At 37.2% G+C, this 21,736-nt stretch overlaps 2 protein-coding genes across 2 annotated transcripts; one reads left to right on the top strand and one right to left on the bottom strand.

Annotated features, from left to right (window-relative positions):
• Positions 1-8,965: 8,965 nt before the first annotated feature.
• LOC112711339 (uncharacterized protein At5g64816) lies at positions 8,966-10,583 on the top strand. The gene is made up of 2 exons (XM_025763969.2): positions 8,966-9,107; positions 9,647-10,583. Exon 2 carries the CDS (start codon positions 9,704-9,706, stop codon positions 10,079-10,081), a length of 378 nt encoding a protein of 125 aa, XP_025619754.1. The 5' UTR covers positions 8,966-9,107; positions 9,647-9,703; the 3' UTR covers positions 10,082-10,583.
• A 219-nt stretch (positions 10,584-10,802) lies between these two features.
• LOC112711338 (acid phosphatase 1) lies at positions 10,803-12,350 on the bottom strand. The gene is made up of 3 exons (XM_025763968.3): positions 11,917-12,350; positions 11,265-11,474; positions 10,803-11,155 (listed from the first exon to the last, which is right to left on the bottom strand). The coding sequence occupies exons 1-3, from the start codon at positions 12,294-12,296 to the stop codon at positions 10,978-10,980; spliced, it is 768 nt and encodes a 255-aa protein (XP_025619753.1). The 5' UTR covers positions 12,297-12,350; the 3' UTR covers positions 10,803-10,977.
• Positions 12,351-21,736: the final 9,386 nt, after the last annotated feature.

Below are 21,736 nucleotides of genomic sequence, written 5' to 3' on the forward strand. Positions count from 1 at the left end.
GTTATGTTTGGTAAGTCGCTATGCACCTCAGGTAAGGACTGTGGCAGTCTCCCGCTTGTCGAGGTAGTGGTAGCGGTGTAGGGGTCGAGGCAGTCTCCCGCCTACGTTGAGATGTGAGGGTTGTAGCAGTCTCCCACTCATATAACCTTCCTTGTTACATGAGTGTGCAGAGCCTATATCTCTGGCGTAGCAGACTTCCTGCTGCATGAGTGTGCGGGGCCTATATCCTTTGCGTGACAGATTCCTCTGCTGTATGAGTGTGCAGAGCCTATATCTCTGGCGTGACAGAAAGGATACATTTGGGAGGATGTGTCGGGTTGGCATTTATAGACCGACAAGTGATATCACGAGCCAATAGGACAGGCATTCATCATATGCATCTTCTATATGCTTGTTTGCTTTGCTTAACTTTAGTTATTCCTAAATGAATCACATGTCTATTTACTATTTGTTTACTTGTTGTATATGTATATTACTTGTGCTTTACTTGTCTGCATTACCTGTGTTTTCTGATGGGATTGAGGAGGCTCGGGAGGCGGTGGCGATGGGATCACACGGAGGTTAGGTTGGCGAAAGCTATGAAATACAGTGGTGTGATTAATATTAGTTAGAAATCTGCTAAGTTTAGATAACCCTGTTTATGGCTTATGGTTTCGGTTATCTATTTTTGTTAAGTTTGAATATCTGTTCTCGATGTGAAGTTCTAGGATTGCCTTTGGAATCCCGGAACCTTACATCTTACATACTGGACACTGTTACCATACTGAGAACCTCCGGTTCTCATATCATATGCTATTGTTATTTTTTAGATGCAAGTCGAAACCCACTACAGTGAGTTTGTGGATGTGGTGATAGAGCAGAGTATGATCTTCCTTATGTTTTATTTCACTTTACTTTTGTTGTAGTATTCTCTCACCTTTTGTAAATTTAACGTTGTTGTCGTAGAAGCTTTATTTCTGAAAACTTTGAGAAATAGGTTGTTGCTGTTTTAAACTTCAAAATTTTGGTGTATTCAGTTTGACTAGCCGGCCTAAACTCTGCAGGCTGTGACTAGTCCGCTTTTTTGTATATCATATCATATATATATATATATATATATATATATATATATATATATATATATATATATATATTGTTTATTTTAATTATTATCTTGTGTATCCTGGAACTATCTACAAGATTTTACATATATTATGTCTCGTTCTGTTCGTACCTATGCGTTTAGTTATCGTATGTGAACGCTTCGTGTTTCATAATTTTGCTTTATGCAATTTGAACTTTTATTCCTTCATCAGGCTTCTAGTATTATTATTTCTTTTTTATCTATATATATATATATATATATATATATATATATATATATAACATTATATGGGCCTTAGAATTGTCGTAACACTTTGTTATCCTTTACTTTACAGTGCGAGATAAGACTTAAGGTTGGGGTGTTACATAATTGGTGTAATTAAAAATTACTTTTGTCACTATCCCACTCTGCATGCATAATGTGAAGCTTAAACCAAAGTGAATAGTAACACATATATATTCATTACTTAATACTTTTCTTATCACCAATCCGTTAGTACTCTAATGGAAAGCTAAATTCGTCATAAAAAGAATAACATTCATCTACTAATCCAAAAGAACGGTAACATGAGTAACATTACATTTTCACTTAGACACGTCTTTCCATCAATGCAGATCCATTAACCCGATATTACTACAACTCTAACGTAGCACATGAGTAATCAATTACCCCAAGCGTTAGAAACGTAACATACATCACTAGCTGACTCACAAAGAAAGAACCGCACACAAAACATAATTCCAAGCACCCACGAAGCAACTAAACTGTAAGAATGTTCTTGTACATGGCTACCAATTTCTTCAGCTGAGCATTCTCCTTTCTGATGGCGGTCAACTGTTCCATTAATGACATGGCAGCTAGCCACTTTAACTCCTCAACCTCACCAGTACACCGATAGTTGAAGTCCAAATTACCAAGACCCGTCTTGAACAACAATCGCTCAAGCATCACAAACGCTGTATCTCACTTAGCACAGAACTTATCCATGGAGAGGCGCTCATTTGCACAGAGATTTACTCCATTGTTTGAGCCTTGCAGCACCACGCTAAAGAAGATGTACCTTCTTTCGTCCCTCTATATGTCGTCTCGTCTAAGGAGTATGGGAGCACGTGCTAATGAGAAGCTACTCCATGTCCTCCGTCAAAACGAATTGGAAAGGCTCTAGGTCTGGGATGAAATCCAAATCTAAATACCACATAACAATACTAAAACTTTCCATTAACAAAAATTCAATCTAACGTAAACAAAGATTGGAGGAAGAATGGTTTAGTACCCCAAACTACTACCAACCATCTAGTTCATATAATAAATATTGAATGGTAAAGATTGTAAAAGCACTTCAATTGTTACTGTTGGAAAAGGGTATTAGAGGGTTAGAAATTTTGAGAACCGATGTGACCACACATGATATCTTTCACAATTCTAAACCCTGGCACCAATCTCTACGCTATGGATCACATGTCCCTATTAACAAAGATATACATTCTATCATTTAATATATTTTAAAATAAATCAAATTTTCATAGAAATTTCATGCAACATGATCTCACCAAATTCAAAAAACTTCTCATGCGCCGAAACTAAAAATGTAAAAACTGCATGTGTGAAAGGGTTAGGTTTAGGGTTATAAATCAAGGGATTCTACTCAGTGGCGGATCCAAAAATATTAAATTGTGGGAATAAATATATAACACATTTTAATAAACACTTTAGAATTTTTTTAATTAAAATACATAAAAATAATAAATATTAAATATTTTTATTTATTTATCATCAATATATATATATATATATTATAACATATATACTTTCTAACACTTTTTAATAATTTTTTTAAGATTTATTATTTAGGGTTATAGTTCAATGGATTTTAGTTTTCATCGATTTAGTGAAATATTAGGGTTAGATAGTGTTTCAGAGTATCTAACTTTATATTTAGTTTGTTTGAGATCTTCTTAAAGATTTAAGGTCTTACTTGTTTAGGGTTTCAATTATCTTATATTTAATTACTTATACGGTCTCACAAGAGTAATGTGTAGGGGTTACATAGCCTGAACAATTTTATCCTTCAAAGATTAGGATTTAGAGTTAAACGATTGCGGATTGATAATAATTATCCTATACGGAAATTTTTTTTTAATAGTTTATTTTTACAATTAAAAATTATTGAAGATGTAAACACTAAACCTTTTATAATTTTTGACACAACACCGTACATATCATGACATAACATTATCATTAAGTTTTTATACTACTTTCTCTGATAAAATTACAACACTTAATTATTCTAGTTTCACTATATTATTAACATTAATTATTCAAACCCTTGTATCGTGCCCAAAAGATAATTACACCGTATCCTACAGTTATTGTGGACATTTACATCTTAATCGAAAACGCTCTCCCAAAATGAATGTGATCGTGTCTTTAGTCTTATTGACCACTACTATTAATCCTAACTCTAACCCTAAATTACCCTAAACCATTTACCACTATGTCTCAATTCATCGTAATTCCATATACAAACATCATTCTCACTTAACAACACTAGACACAAGTGTCAACTGTAACATGGATTTTAATTCTTCTCTCTTCCTATAACATGACAATATTCACTCAATTTTATTTTCGAAAATTTTTTCAAATGATTTATTTAATGCCAATCACTTAAAATAAACACAAAACTATATTACTTTTTTTATCTTTTTTTTTCCAGCCCCAAAACAGTAACGATGTTAAAATATAAATTTTCACCCAAATATTCAATTAACCCAACTCATACCAACTTAAATTGAAACATTTTTGGAGAGAAATGTCCAATACTTCTCTCTGCTAAAAGGCCCCACTCCACCAAAAAAGAAGAAACAAACATGTCTAACCCCTATGAGTTTAAAAAAATTGCATTATTAAATTCATTTTTCAAATTTATCACTAGACTCTTAGACTAATCAAATTACACTTTATTAAGTTCATCACATTCAAACATCATCCCACATTTCTCGGTCCCCTTTCTGCTGCCATTGAATAAAAAAGGACAATTTACTAAAATAAATAATTTTACTTCCAATTTTATGAATATATATTTTGTAAAATAGATACTAAAATGTATTTTTTTATAAATTATGTAAATCGCGATAGGAGACTCACAGTTTATAAATAAACATAAGATTAATTGTATGTCCCTTCCCTCTACTCTAAATGATTTTTGGAATCCTCCATCCATTGGTACTTTTAAGATTAATTGTGATGCTAGTTATTTTGGTTCAGGTGATAGTGTTGGTTATACTTGTGTTATTAGAGATTGTAATGAGAGCTGGCAAAGGGGATGTTTGGGAATGATTGAGAGTAATAGTATTCTTCAAAGAGAATTGTTTGCTATTTGGAGAGGATATCTCTTAGTTTGAGATGTGGGTCAACGAGATGTTATTTGTGAGACGGATTGTGTGGAAGCATTTAATCATGTTACTCAAGATGGTTTTGAATTTATTGATCCATTGGTACTCAAAATAAGAGATATCATGCATTGGAATTGGCGTGTTGACTTTCGTTTGATTATGAGAGATGCAAACACGGTGGTAGATACTATGGCAAAGATGGCGATGAAGTTACAACTTTCGCATGTGGAGCTTCTTTCACCTAGGGAGGAGTTTAAGAGTAGTCTTAAACGGGACTGTCCCTCTATTTAAGCAGTTCCTTGTTTTGTTTTTCTTTGTTTAATTTATTTCAGTCACCAAACAAACGTAAACCGCTATAGGGGTCTTGCAAATTACGTTCGAAGTCAAACTGCACATAATTCGCGATAGGGGAGTCACGATTTGTGTGTAAATTGCAAACGTGCATAAACCGCTATACCCCTACAGCAGTTTATGTTGATATGCAAAATGGCTGGAAATCGCGACGGGGCGGTTTCTGTGTATATGTATTTTTGCTCCCAATTGAACATCTCATCGTGGAAAGAGATAAGGAAATTGTTAAGAATAGGTTTAGATTTCATTTTTTATTTTTATTGTTTAAAAATAATTTTTTTTCAATTTTTTATATTTAATTTTTTAAAGATATTGTATTTCTAAATGTTGAAAATAATAAAAATATATTTAGCTGGTCTATAATAAAAATATTTTCAATTTGTTAATTTTTTTTATTTAGTACTGAGTACGTATTAAAAGAGTTACGGTGAATAATAGATTAATTTACTAGTCTTATTTTTTAATAGTTGATCTATATAAATGCAATTAATTATTTTAAGATTGTAATTTATTTTATATTTGATATTATATAAAAATAAATTGTTCTTAAACTTGAAGGAAGAATCAGGAGCATCATTGAGATTCCCTTGATTAAATGACAAAAAATTTAGACAATGAAATGAGCCAATAGTTAAAAAAGGCATAGCCTAAAAAAGTGAAAACAAAAATAAATAAATAAATAGGGCCAAAAAATTGATCTTTTGATAAAATTGAAATAAAATAATAAAAAAGGTGGCTGAAAAAATCAACAAAAAAAAGTATATAAAAAAAAGAGAAAGCTGAATAATTTAAGAATTGGAAAACATGACAGAGAAGAATAAGCAATGCAGTGGGACTAATGTCAGGGGCATAGTGATGCATGGTGATGGAGAGCAAGAAGATGGAAAAATGTAAATCCGAAAAAGGTAACGGTTCATGCACGTTTGTAAATCACCCTCCTACCACGGATTACGTGCATTCATAAATTGCAGGATTCTGTCGCAGTTTACATAATTTATAAAAAATATATTTCAGTACCCATTTTATAAAATATGTATTCTAATAAATTTAGAAGCCAGTTAATTTATTATGATAAATTGTCCAAATAAAAAATTACAAAAATCTATGCACATCGACACGCATCTAGCCCAGCCTCATCATAGACCAACTTCATTACTTCGGACAGATTCTTTGTGTAGCACCCACAATTTTTTCTATTTGTAAATATATTTTAACATTATTTTGTTGAGAATAAATAGTATGATCATAGTCCAATTAATTATGTGCTAAATAATTTATTATGTTATTATATTAAAAATATTAATATAATAAGATCTTTGATTAAATTTAGAGATTTATCATTGTGATAGTGATCATAATATTAAGAGATAAATCTTTTATAATTTAATCTAAATTGTTCTTGGTCATAGGATTATTAAAAAGGACATTAATAATTCAAAAAAATCAAATATATATATATATATATATATATATATATATATATATATATATATATATATATCGGTTCTGCTACGTTACCAACAGCATATCTGCCAATTTCTACCAACTCTTATTTATAATTATGTGTTCGTAGATGTGTCTAATAAAAATGTCTATTTTATAATTGTGTTTAATAGAAGTGTCTTTATAAATATATTTTCTGGATGTGTCTCTTTATATATGTATTTAAAATATATTAATTATTAGACACATCTACGAACACACTTCCATAAAACACAAATATAAATAAGAGTTGGCAGAAGTTGGCGGATAGTATGTTGGTACCCTATACTTTTCCTATATATATATATAATGGTCTTCATTGAATAAAGATTAATAGATCTCATTTATTAAATTATATATATAGATGGTGCATATAGAGATATGACCATTGAACTGACTCACTTTGAGAATTTTTAATGGTTATAATTACCGTATATTTGTCAATAGGATATTCTCAAGATGAACATAGTAACAGAGTTTCATTTGACCTGCGACTGTCATAGTAATTAACAATGTATTTATTATACTTTGATTTCGGACACCTAATACTTTAGGGTGCTAGTTGAATGGATATTGTGTATAATTTAAATACTTATAGAATTAATGATTAGTCAATAAGGAATCCGTAACTCTCGGTAAAGAGTTTGAACTCTGTGATTATAATGACCGAGATGAATAAAACATTGGTCAAGGGGATTGAATGAATGAAGAAATGAGTTTTTTATGTCATTCACAGTTCATTATAATAACGGTAACAAGTTAGAGTTTGACAATTAAACCATGCTCTAAGGGTTAGAAAGGAATTATACTTTGTTCTTCTAAGGTTCTTAGTAAAAATATATTACTTCATACTATCGGGTTGTTGAGAAGTGTTGCTAGACGCCAATCTTGATTAGTAAATTTAGTATCACTAATTTACTACCCACTTAGTATTGAACCTATGGGTCACACACTAACGAATGTTCTAATCTTTGCTGTAGAATTATTTAATTATTGTTTTGATTTAATCAAATAAATAATTATATTAATTCAATGGAATATTATTATATTCTTTGCTAGCACAAAGAATGTAATAATATAATAATTGAGAATATTAAATGAGATTTGAGAATAATTAGTTATTCTATTTTTAAATTTGGATGAGATCCTAACTGATTCTGTTTCAAATTGAGTTATGATATGATTCATAAATTTGAAGGATTCAGATTTGAAATTTCAAGATGTGATTTAAATTTGAATTGAGATTCAAATTTAAAATCAGTAATAAATCTCATACTATATATATGTATGCTAAGAGTAGAGGAAAAGATGAAAAAGAGAAAAAAAATACATGAAGTTTTATTCCTTCACCTCTACACATATAAATATATGTGAGCCTAATTCTCGAAGAAGAATTTTATGACGTGCAAAGAGTTGCAAGAAGTTTTTCAATTTAGATAAGATATCCATTGATCAAGGAGTTGACAGCAAATGTTGATTTTAGTGTGGATATACATAGCACCTTCATACCATCAAAGGAAAAAAAATTTTTACTAACGTAGTATTTAAATTTGATTTACTGTATATTATTTATTTCTAAAATAAAATTTAAGTACAAAATAGATTTTTAGGATCATCTTTTTTTTTTTTTTTCTGCATGATAAGAACACTTGTAATCCTTCATATTTATGGGACATGATGCTCTCAGCTAGAAGCAGAGTGTATCAGTGTTCCTCACCTGCAATAAACCTCCATTTCTTTAACCGCTAAGCTCATACTTAGAGAGTTTACGATTTAGAAGGTTATTGCATTAAAGTACTATTTATGTGACTTTACTTTATGGTAATATGAATTCACCATTAAAGTAGTGAATCACATACCAATTTATATACGTATCGGAAGGTCATATATATATTTCATATGAGAAAAGTTTAAGGGTAAGCAAAATTTATTGTTTTTAGTTAATATTTTTAATCATTAATTTAATTTAATAATTTTTAGTCTAGTAATTTAATAAAATATTTTTAATTTATATTTTTAAACATTGTTAATTAATTACTGATCAAAAAAATAATAAATTCAACTAATCTTATAATATTTTTCGTTGTGATATATGAGTATAAATAACTATTATCCTCAATTTTGGGGACATCTTTATAAGTTCAGTTGACAATACCGAAAAAATATTATTAAGAGTTGTCAGAGTTATGTAAAGATTAATTAATGTTTCACCAACAACCTTTAATATTTTGGAATTATGTAGAAATTAAGGTTTATTTAAATTATTGTTGTTTACATTTTTTTAATGTCTTTGGAATTAAAATTCATAAAAGAAATAATTCTAACTAATTTGAGTTAGTAAAATAGTTAGTTCACTTTTCTATCTAAAAAAATGTTAGAAAAAGTTCGAATAAAATAACTCTTGTCTAGTAAATTTTTAAATAAATTTTTAAATAAAACTCTGATTTATATCAGAATAGTTTTTAATCTACCTGATTAAAAATGCCGTTGGATAAAAAAAATGAAATAATTCTATTTTCAAATAGTAGATTTAAAAAAAAAATATTTAGAACTAACAAAAAGAACTGGTAAAAGACAGTAATTTGGATTTTTTTGCTTGATCAAAATTGTTGGTTGTTATTTGAATTGTTAGTTGTCAAACTAACTATACTAGGAGGAGGAAAAAAAGTTAGTTTAGTAGGTTAGTGTAGGTGGTGATTGGGCAAATCTGTGACAGCTTAACGCTACAACCAGCCGCTGCCTGATCTCCACCAGCCAGGCAGCCACATCTCCTTCTCCGTCTTGCTCCGCCGCAGGTAAATGCTTCCTTTCCCTTTTCGCCACTCTTAAGTCTCATATGCATCTCTTCACTCTATTCCTCATTTCTTTCTAAATATATTTACATGTTTATTCTGTAGTTCACTTTGATCCATTTCCTTTTCTATTTACTCTTTTTATTCAAAATTATTTTCAATTTGATTTGCTTTCCAGTGAAACGAACATTTTGCGGCTGAAACAGTCAAAGTTCAGGCCTTGAAAGTTGAAAGAATGCAATTGTTATTATGAATGCCTTTTAGCTGTGAACGTTCGCTGTAGCCATAATCAGACTAAAAACCCTAATAAGTGTATAATTTCAGATGTATTTTGTATGAAGTGCCAGGTTTCTAGGCTTCAATTGCTTGATAAATGGTTTTGATGTTGCATAATCATGTTGATTGTTGATAAATCAAGATATGGAGATTTATAAATGTTTGGAATTGTATTAGTAATTTTCTTTGCGATTATCCATTATGTTGATAATTGTGGTACACCACTCAAATAAGAAGTCTCATAGTTTTTATTGTTGTGTTTTAAGAGTGTGGAGCATATGATATAGAGAAGAAGGGGCAGCTGAAGTTGTATTCTCTTGGAGATGGGAGAAATTTGGTGGTCGCTTTTGGGCGCTGCAATCCCTGTGCTTGTTGCCGGACAAGCTTTTCGGCTCAAGGCAAGGCACGCAGAAGAGCAGAAGTTGAAGAGTGCAAGGGGAAGAGAAAGGAGTTCGGATGAGATCTTTGTCTGTGAAAGGGTCTGCACTTCAAAGAGGATGTTGAAGAAGGTTGGTTCGTTCTCAAAGGATCCCATTCCTGACACCTGTGTCACCGTGTGCGGTGTGTCTGATCTTGATGCATGTGCTGATGCGTGCGTGCGCACTGTTTGTGTTAACCAGCATCAAGTGCCTAACTGGAACGACATATGCCTTAGAAGATGCCAAAGTGAATGCCTGAAACTCTCTTCTCAATCTTCTTAGGGGTTAGTTGCATTTTGGGCAATCAAATGTTTATGTGTGCATGCTGAATTGTGTTTAGATGGTTAATATTTTGTTTGATCATCATCCTTTCCGGAAACTGTATGGAAATGCAAGTCAGGGTATAGTTAACTAGATTCTACTAGTTCATATAGCATTAACTTGCTGGAGATCTAAATGCTAGTTTCTTTCGCTGCTCAATTGGTGCACAACATCATAGAAAGGGTAAATTATGAAACCAATACAGAACAAGTTAGTTAAAGCTGAAAATTTCAGACAATCTGTCTTGGTTAAAACTGGCCATAGATCACGCACGTTTCCAAAAATGGTCATGTTTATATTGTTCAGGACTAGCATACACAGTTTGTAATAGAACATATAGTTATTAGTAGGGTTCATAATATCTTGTCTGAATTCCATATGAATTTACAGGTTAATGCAGTTTAGTGTTTGTAAGGGCTGCTTTCTCAGTTGAATTGATCTTTTAATGTTCTCTGTTTGTTCATATGAAACTTCTTGCAGTATGTTTCCATTTCTAGGGATTGCCTTTGGAAGCCCCCACATATTTTTTTCCCATCACTTGTCTTGTTTACTTTTGTCCAATTTTACTTTTGCCTTGGATTCTCCAATTTGTGGGAGTTCCATAGTTTTAATTAATTGATTAACTTAAGAGTATCATTCATATTGTAAAAGTAGATTGCAAACCTATAGTAGTAATGGTGGGTGCAATGAAAATCTTTATACTTTCTCCCTTGCCTCTTTTATTCCCCTTCAAAAAAAATGCACAAGATCTGAAGGAACATGATGCAAACTAATAATAACAATAGTCCTTAAAATGGTGCAACTTATAGAAGCTTCCAATGGTGAAGAAATAATGCAGCTACAAATAGATCAACACATTAGGCAACATAGTACATTGGATTTGGAAGTTTAAATGTTCTTATGCTGCTTGGAGGCCCTTGAATGCTGCTGTATTGATCACCCAAAATTCCCCAAATGCGGTAGCCATTACTAACCAGTTGTTTTCTCACATCAGATTTGTATTTTTGTACTGATACTAACTCATTAGCAGGTGCTCTGCATAGAGAAAAATAGAACAAAACACAGCAAAAAAAAATTAATGAGGAGCAAACAGAATACAGCAGTAATAGAAAAATAGAGGAAGAGCTTGATTTATAGAATTAACCTCATGATAAGACTTGTCCAACCATAATAACCAACATTGACAAGGTTGTCAATTGTAGCAGACCTTAGATGCTCCCTCCTTGAAGAAATCAAGATGATCTGAATTCCTCTGGATTTAAGTGCATTGAAAAGCTTCAATGAGTCGTCAAGAGCTTTCGCCTTGCTCTTGCTCATCCACTCCTCCAATGATGTCAAATTTAGCTTCTTTCCCCTGTTGTCAATGGAAAAAAAGAGGCTTGTCACTCAGAATAGTAGGCATATTAGAAACTGAACAAAAAATTCACGATCACATTCACCATGGTAGAGGACAAGATAATCAAACTCAAGTTCATCTAAATAGTGTAACTTACAAGAGTTTAAGCGACCCAAATCGTGAAGTTTAACCCAAAAATTCGATTCAAGATCTAAACTTGTAAACTCATAGGAGTTAACTCGAGTTTGATAACCCCTCTTGGGGAGGTTTTTCAACTCTCCCGAGACATAATACCAGAACAACTAGACCCCTCATCAATTCTCTCTTCCCTTTATTAATATTTTACACTCAACTTACTCTTCTAACTAACTAGGTGTCAAGCTTCAAGAAAACAAGTGTAGGGGAAAGCAAATATTAACATAAGAATGGACATTAAGATGAAAGTGGATTTTGAATTTACCCGTATAGGTTATCCTTGTAGAAAGGAACTGTAGAGAGCAAAGTATCATCAATGTCAAAAATCCATGCATCTTTGCCATCTTTTATTAGATTGCAGCTGGTGCTGACATAAACCAGGCATTCTTCAGTTGTCCTCTCAGAGTCCACTGAGTACTGAGTTCCCTTCATGTATTTTCCAATGTATTCAGTGCATTCTTCAGGCACAACTTCAAAACCTCTAATGTTATGAAGCTCCACATTCATCCTCCAAGCTTCACAGTAGTTCTTCAAGCTGATCTTCAATCCTCTCTTTGTCTTCTGATTCAATATGTTCCAATCTGCAACTGCCAAAGGAATCAAAAGGCACATGAAAACCAAAGAATGCACAAGTGACTTCCTCATTTTCCTCTCTCTTTTCTAGGTTGATGTGAGGAATAATGGGAAATAAATGGACCCAAATGTTGCTTTTATATTTGCAATGAATTTAGAGTCTTCTTTTTCTAATTATGTGCTCACACTTTTAATTTAGATTATTTTTTATTAACAAGAATCGAATACGGGACTTTTTTTTTGTTATCCATGTTATCTCCTAGTCCATCAGACCAAGGATTAATCTCTGACGAATTAGAACTTTATTAAAAGTTTGTTGTTAGCCTATGAGTTACTGCACGCACAAAACAGGATTAAATCTCCAACATTTACTTAAGCGGACAAATGAACTAACCACTTGACTAACCAAAGTTAGTTATTGAATGCGAGACCTTATTAAAGAAAATCCAACATGTATTACTTGAATCAACCTGCATAGGTGTGGAATGGATCTAGACAAACACCATTCACATGGGTGTGAAGGGACAGAGTTAATGGTTACTGGTAAACCCATGATCTCCCCTCCATCAATCATCACTGGCAAATGCCTTAAAATAATAAGAAAACTTGCATTATGAGGGGACACATGCTAACAAGATGCCTGTGGAAGCCAAAAATTCCAATATAAGTTGACAAAAATAACATGCTTGTATTCTTCTCGTGGATTTGCATCTCGTGATCACGTTCTAAATTTGTTTAATTTTTCTAATAAATATTTAAAAGGTATGACCAAAACTTTTTCAATTTTGGCTTCATCCACTACTCATGGTTTATAAATTGCTTCGGCAATTCGTAAGAGGCGCAAAGAATGGAAATTAGGACATGACGAATTAAATTACTAAAGCAACTGCCACTTGTGCTAATTCTCATGATTGACAAACATGATTAGAGGAAAAGTATAGTTAAACAATAAAAATATTAAACGATTTAAACAATAGATATATCGGATGTTTATTTTATTAGTGTATGGATGGTTATTTTAATATTAAAATTTAGAGAATTAATTTAGAGGTGTGATGTGTTTTAATTTGATTGGTAGTTGTTCATATTGTTCAATAAAATTATTGTCCCCCTAACATTCCTCTTAGTTATTTGTCATAATAAAACGCTTTTAGTTTTTTACTATGTGAATAAAATTAACAGTTTATTAAATAATTCTAAAATCAATTTAATATTGTTATAACAAAATTTAATTAAATAATAATCTTGTTCATACCCTGGCCCAACAGTAAAAGTCCATGTCCAAACAAAAGGCCTAATCCCACGGATTGAGCCTCACCCAATACCGACCTTCGTCTAATGAAGTCGGTTCTAACCACGACTTGCTCTAAAGAAGTCGGACACGAGAGTTAGCTGGCAGATAAACACTCATTCAAGTGAGTAACTGCCCCTAGAATCTCTCTAACCATTTCCAAGAGCCATATCCTAACCTCCCTAAGATAATGGGACGGTTAACGCCCTAAAAAGATGGCACTACTCCAACGGTGGTTATTGGTTCACCACTATAAATACACTGACACCCCTCAGGTATCTCCAAGTCCCAATACTCTCTAGACCTGCTCACACCCTTGCTAACTTAGGCATCGGAGTGTCTTTGCAGGTACCACCCCCTCTTCCTCATACGAGCAAGTCGGACGGAGGCCCCCGAGGTGCAGACCCACTCGAAGGCTTCCTCTTTCAAGCGATTTGGCCAATCAACACCATCCAATCCATTAATCTCCGGTTACCCACCGTAACATTGGCGCCGTTGCCGGGGAGCCAAGAGATCAACCAATGATGGCAGACAGATCCCCCGAAGAGGGTCATGTGGAGTCAGATTCTGAACAAGAGAATCTGGACACAGGTAATAATGATGCAGACTTGACCCTCCACCAGGGGACTAATGATCAACACAGGGAAGGTACCTCCGGAATAAAAAATCCGAAGGTGAACTCTTCAGAAGGGCGCGAGTCAGAGAAAGAGGGACCCTCCCATGCAACTGAACTCATGGGATTAGTCCACAGTTGCCTGAAACAGTTAGAACAAGAACGGGAGCGACAAAAGGAGACTGAAAAGAACCTAAAAGAGGAGATGGAACGACGAAAAGAGTTAGAAAGAAAACTCTTAAAGTTAGAATCCTCCCTCAAAGGTCGGAACTCCCGTGACGAGCAAGAAGAACCGCCCCTAGGAGGGGAGGATCCTTTCAGTGAGGACATAATGAGGGTAAAAGTTCCGAGGAACTTCAAAAGCCCCGATATGGACCTCTACGATGGAACCACGGATCCGAAACACGACTTAAGCAACTTCAAAAGTCGGATGTACCTAGCTGATGCCTCCGACGCTACACGATGCAAAGCTTTCCCGACCACTCTATCGAAAGCAGCGATGAAGTGGTTCGACAGCCTCCCCCCGAGGTCAATCACCAGTTTTAAAGACCTCTCACGGAAGTTTCTGATGAGGTTCTCTATCCAGAAAGACAAAGTGAAACATGCACCGAGCCTCCTGGGAATAAAATAGGAAGTCGGAGAATTCTTACGAGCCTATATGGAAAGATTCAACAAAGTATGTTTTGAGATTCAAGACCTGCCCACAGAGGCAGTCATAATGGAGTTAGTCAATGGACTTAGAGAAGGCCCCTTCTCACAGTCCATATCTAAAAGACACCCCGTCTCTCTAAGTGATGTACAGGAAAGAGCTGAAAAGTACATCAATATGGAGGAGAATGCTAAGTTAAGAAACCTGAGTTGGCGACCTGGGCACCCTCCCTCAACAAAAGAGAGGGAGAGGGAAACCAAGAAAAAGGAAGAACTCGGTCTCGAGAGGCCAAGAAAATACCACTCTTATACTCCTCTGAAAGTCTCTATAGTGGATGTATACAGAGAGATTTGTAATACTGAAAGGCTGCAGCCCCCTAGACCCATTAAAAATAAAAAAGGGGGGAGCCGCAGCGACTACTGTGAGTACCATAAAATATATGGTTACTCCACAAGCGACTGCTACGACCTTAAAAATGTGATGGAAAAGCTGACTAGAGAAGGTCGGCTTGACAAGTATCTCATAGAAAGGTCGGACGGTCATGGAAAGAGAAAGCGAGATGATTTGGATAGAAGAGACCCACCACCACAGACTCCGGAGAGACATATCCATATGATCTCAGGGGGGTTTGCGGGAGGGGGGCTCACCAAATCTTCTCGCAAAAGACATCTTAAAAGAGTCTACCAGGTTGGAGAGGAATCATCTGACCTCCCTACCATCTCATTCACAAAAGAAGATGGGCAAGGAATAATCCCTGGACACGATGATCCAGTGGTAATAACCATGATCCTGGCAAATTCCCACCTCCACAGAACCCTAGTAGACCAAGGAAGCTCAGCGGACATCCTTTTTAAACCCGCTTTTGACAAACTAGGGTTGGATGAGAAAGAGTTAAGAGCCTACCCCGACACCTTGTACGGATTAGGCGACACGCCAATAAAGCCACTGGGATTTTTGCCCCTCCACACCACCTTTGGAAAAGGGGAAAAATCAAAGACTCTGAGTATAGACTTTATAGTCATCGATGTGGGGTCAGCATATAATGCTTTAATCGGTAGAGCTACCCTTAATCGACTCGGAGCGGTGGTATCCACTCCCCACCTTTGTATGAAATTCCCGACTTCAGCGGGGGATAGCAACGATAAGGAGAGATCAAAAATTGGCAAGGAAATGCTATAATGAAAGCCTAAATCTAAGAGGAAAAGGCAGAGAGGTTCACACAATAGAGCTCGGTGGTGCAAGGGCCAGAGAAGAGCTGCGACCACAGCCAGGAGGAAAAACCGAGGAGATACAGGTCGGCGAAGAGGAAGGAAAAAATACTCACATAGGAGCCAACTTAGGGGAAACCCTAAAACAAGGATTGACTAAGCTCCTAAGAGACAACTCCGACCTCTTTACGTGGAAGGCCTCCGACATGCCTGGGATAGACCCCGAGCTCATGTCCCACAGGCTCTCGGTCTACCCAGGGTCCCGACCTGTACAACAAAGAAGACGCAAGCTCGGCCCAGAACGAGCCCCCTGGTAGTAGAAGAGCAAGTACAGGCGCTCCTAGAAGCTGGCTTCATCAGAGAAGTCAAGTACCCAACATGGCTAGCTAATGTAGTGCTAGTCAAAAAACAAAATGGCAAATGGAGAATGTGTGTCGATTATACCGACCTAAATAAGGCATGTCCCAAGGACCCTTATCCGCTGCCGAGCATTGATACCCTAGTAGACTCCAGCTCGGGGTATCAATACTTGTCGTTCATGGACGCCTACTCGGGATATAACCAAATCCCGATGTATGAGCCAGACCAGGAGAATCATTCATCACGCCCCGAGCTAATTTCTGTTACGTGGTCATGCCATTTGGATTGAAAAATGCAGGGGCCACATACCAGAGGTTGATGAATAAGGTGTTTGCCTCTCACCTTGGGAGCCTAATGGAAGTATACGTCGACGACATGTTGGTAAAGACCAAGAAAGAAGTCGACCTCTTGTCAGACCTTTCACAAGTCTTTGACACCATAAGGCTGCATGGGATGAGACTAAATCCCGCAAAGTGCGCCTTCGCGGTGGAGGCAGGGAAATTTCTAGGGTTTATGCTAACACAAAGAGGGATCGAAGCTAATCCCGATAAGTGTAGAGCTATCCTGGAGATGAAAAGCCCGACTTGTTTGAGAGAGGTCCAGCAGCTGAATGGCCGACTTGCAGCCCTCTCCAGATTTTTGGCAGGATCAGCACTAAAATCCCTTCCACTGTTCTCCTTATTGAGAAAGGAATGTCAGTTCGAATGGACCCCTGAATGCGAGGAGACGTTTCAAGAGTTCAAAAAGTTCTTAAGCCAACCTCCTATTCTGACCCGACCCGTAGCTGGAAAAGACCTCGTCCTATACTTATCTGTAGCAGACAAGGCTGTCTCATCAGCCCTGATAAGAGAAGACGAGGTCGGCCAACATCCAGTATATTTCATCAGTAAAGTTCTACAAGGCCCTGAGCTAAGGTACCACAAACTAGAGAAGTTTGCCTACTCCTTAGTAGTAGCCTCACGAAGGCTACGGCCTTACTTTCAAGCTCACACAATAAGAGTCCGTACGAACCAACCTATGAAGCAAATCCTCCAAAAGACAGATGTTGCAGGGAGAATGGTTCAATGGGCAATAGAGCTCTCCGAGTTCGACTTAAGATATGAAACTCGGACGGTGATTAAAGCCCAATGCCTCGCCGACTTCGCTGCAGAATACGCAGGGGATCAGGAGGAAAAACCAACTACATGGGAACTCTATGTAGATGGATCCTCCAACAGAACAGGAAGCGGTGCAGGCATAATACTGGTAGATGAAAGAGGAACCCAGATAGAGGTTTCCCTAAAATTTGAATTCCCAACTTCAAACAATCAGGCAGAGTATGAAGCCTTGATTGCTGGATTGAAGCTGGCAGAAGAAGTCGGTGCTACAAAGGTGATGATATACAGCGACTCACAAGTGGTGACCTCCCAAATAAGTGGAGAGTATCAGGCAAAGGACCCAAATATAAAGAGGTACTTGGAGAAAACTCTGGAGCACCTTGGGCGCTTTGCAGACACCGAGGTTAAACACATAACTCGGAATCTAAACAGCAGAGCGAACGCCCTATCCAAGTTAGCAAGTACCAAGCCAGGAGGGAATAACAGAAGCCTGATCCAAGAACCCTCCAGGAACCCTCAGTGGTGAAAATAGAAGACAAACAAGAAGTCCTTGAGGTAGTCGGTTTAAACCTCGGATGGATGAACCTCTTGGTCGAATACATAAAATTTGACATCCTTCCAAAAGAGGAAAAAGAGGCCAGGAAAATCCGGAGGGAAGCACAACATTACACTTTGGTGAGAAATATTCTCTACAGAAGGGGGATATCAACACCATTGTTAAAATACGTGCCGACCTCAAGGACCACCGAGGTGTTAGAAGAAGTCCACAGTGGGATCTGCGGAAATCATCTCGGAGCAAGGTCACTAGCCAGGAAAGTGATCCGAGCTGGATTTTATTGGCCGACCTTGCAGAAAGATGCCACAGAATTTGTGAAAAAGTGCCAACCATGTTAGATGCATGCAAATTTCCACGTGGCTCCCCCAGAGGAGCTCATCAGTATCACTTCTCCATGGCCCTTTACAAAATGGGGAATGGATTTGTTAGGTCCTTTTCTCCAAGCGCCAGGACAAGTCAAATACCTGATTGTGGGAATATATTACTTCACAAAGTGGATAGAAGCAGAACCATTGGCCACCATCACTGCTCAAAGAAGTCGGAGGTTCCTCTACAAAAATATCATCACAAGATATGGGATACCTTATTCCATTACTACAGACAATAGAACCCAATTCACCGATTCTACCTTCAGAAGCCTAGTAGCCAGTATGAAAATAAAACACCAGTTCACCTCGGTGGAGCACCCGCAAGCCAATGGGCAAGCCGAGGCAGCCAACAAAGTCATACTGGCAGGGCTAAAGAAAAGATTACAAGAGGCAAAAGGAGCCTGGGCTGAAGAGCTCCCACAAGTGCTATGGGCTTACAGAACAACGCCCCAATCCGCCACTGGAGAAACGCCCTTCCGACTAGTCTATGGCGTGGAAGCAATGATACCAATAGAAATCAATGAACAAAGCCCAAGGGTAATTCTCCATGACGAGATCGGGAACATACGGGGGCACAAAGAGGAGCTCGACTTGCTCCCCGAAGTCCGAGAAGAAGCCCAGATAAGAGAAGCAGCATTGAAACAAAGGATGACTACAAGGTACAACAAAAAAGTCATTCGAAGAACGTTTACCCCGAATGACTTGGTATTGATCAGAAACGACATTGGAGTCAACAAGTCAAGGGAAGGAAAACTCGCTGCTAATTGGAAGGGACCATACAAAGTCAATGAGGTCTTAGGAAAAGGTTATTATAAAGTGACCGACCTGAACGACACCGAGTTACCGAGGTCGTGGCATGCTTGTAACATGAAAAGGTACTACAGTTAAGAGCGAACTCTACTCCCTGATGTACTCTTTTCCCAACTTCGTGATTTTTTCCCAAAATAAAAGAGTTTTTTTCTGGAGAAGGATTTTTAACGAGGCATCATAGTAGGGGCTAAGGGAAATAGACTGTCAAAAACCCTTAGTAGCAATAAAGTACCTCCCCAATTAATAAAGATCTTTTTCATCTTACAAATATCTCTTAAATTCCTTTTTTGTTTTCTCCTTCTTTCCACGAAACGCGCCGACTTAAGCTCGACAAAACGTGAAAATCCCATGAACCGACCTAGATGGTCGTCAGGATAAAACGACGAGGTACAAGTCGGTGTAAAGAGGTTATGGAAGTTGATCGTACGAAACTCGGAAACACTCCGACTCATAAGTCGGAATGAAAAACTGAGTAAAAGAAAAATGCATCACAAAAATAACCTAAGTTATAAAAACTCAACAAAATCATAGAATTGAGTATAGAGGAATAAGCGAAAAGGAGATCGAAAAACTATTGAAAAGACTGTCCTAGGTTCTTAAAGCAAAAAAGTACAGAAGAACAGACAAGTCGAACAAAAGATTTTCAGGAAAAGATCGAAAAAACTTCCTAAAAACATCAAAAGCAAAAAGGCATGCACGCAAAGGTAACTTAAACCCTTATCCAAAAAAGGGTATTTATTTTTTAAACTTAAACCCTTATTAAAAAGGGTATTATAAAGTGTTTTGTTTATGGCCTTAAAAAGCCAAAAAATTGTTCAAAACATCACCATCAATAAAGAGTTTAAAGGGGACCCACAGGCTGGGCCCCAAATAGCCAACAAAAATTACTTTTTTGGAAGAGGAGTAGACGGATCACCACCACCAGAGTCAGGAAGAGCGCCACCAGGACCGGGAAGAGAGGCATCCATAGGAGATGAAGAGGAAGTCGGAGGAACAATAGAAGAGCTCGGAGCGTCCTTAGGGCGAGGAGGGGACTCGATGATCCTCTGTCCCCGAGTCTTCAATTCTGACTCGAAAACGATCACGGGGGCAGGAGGATCCACAATGGCACCATCAATAACAACTTTGTCAGGATCCAAAGGAGAAAGATCCAAGTCAGGAGCAATGACTCCGACTTGCTCCTTAAAACTCCTCCAAGCCTCCTCGGCCCCATCAGCAATAGAGTCCTCCAGCTCGATATAGGCCTTCCGAGAATTCAGCAGATCATTCTTCACAGACACAAGATCTTCAAATAAACTTTGATAGCTGGCCTGTGCTGTTTTCCTCAAGTCCATCTCCATGTTGCATCGGGCTTGCAACTTCCTCTCCTTTTCCCGGAGCTTATCTCTATCCTCCCTCAACTTGGCGACTTCCTCCTTCAACTCCCTCTCATGCTCTTGAAACATAAGAAGCCTCCCTTCCAGCTCTTCGACCTTCGAGGTCATTCCCAAAGAGCTGAGGGGAACCTTCTCAAAAATATCTAAGAGTTTGCCGCAAACCCCCGCCGCCTTGAGACTCTCCTCAACCAGAGTGGTAAGGTGGCTCCGAACAGAAACATCATCCATGCTTATGCGAACATGGAGGTAAATGTTCTTTCGGACGAATGCAAGAGCATCCGCCTTAATCTCAGAAGAGCCAGACTCTAAGGTCTTGCACTTCTTCTTCTCTAGCTCAGGAGAAGGTCGGACGGAGGGGGGCGGCTGAGAGGAAATCGAAGAAGAAATCACAATGGGCTGGGAAGGAGTCCCAACGTTCCGAGGAGGAGGAGGAGGAGGAGAGATAACCGCCCTGGCGCCACCAGTCCTGGCGCGGGACCTTGCTCTGGCCTCCTGGACTCTCTGATAAGACTCCTGAGCATTTGTCTTCACCATCTCTAAAAAAACAATAGATAATAGATTAAGACAAAGTCGGAAAAGTTAATCAGACAAGTCGGAAATCTAACAAACAAATGAGAGCTACCTAGCTGTGCCTGGACAAAGGTCGGAGACCCCTGGAGAAACTTTTTAGTGTCCAAATATGGGGCCCTCCCCCACGCTTCTCGGAGGAACCCCACAATGGCTGCTTCTACCTCATCCAGGTCGTCCAGACCATATTTCTCGCAGGGGGAGGCCTCCAGCCAGTATAAAGAAAAGCGGGGAGAAGAATTATCATCCAGAAAAAAAGGGTGGTGACCCTCTACAGCTTGCACTTTGAAAAAATAATTTTTGAAGTCATGGAAGGACTCATAAAAAAGGGTGAAAACTCTCCGACCTTGTATGGCTCGGAAAGACACCCACTGTTGCTTATTGTTTAGCCCACTAAAGGGTTTGGTCATATGGAAAAGATAGAAAAAAATCTTCAAAGAGGTCGGGAACTCCAAAGCCTGGCTAATAAATTGATAAATTTTCAAAAAACCCCAAGAGTTGGGGTGAAGCTGGGTAGGGGCAACTCGACAGTGGTGCAAAACAGACATCTCAAAATTCAAAAAAGGAAGAAAAACACCCAAACGAGTGATCATACATTCATACATAAAGAAAAAATG

This window comes from Arachis hypogaea, chromosome 9 (genome assembly GCF_003086295.3).
Source record: "Arachis hypogaea cultivar Tifrunner chromosome 9, arahy.Tifrunner.gnm2.J5K5, whole genome shotgun sequence".
Taxonomy (NCBI): domain Eukaryota; kingdom Viridiplantae; phylum Streptophyta; class Magnoliopsida; order Fabales; family Fabaceae; genus Arachis; species Arachis hypogaea.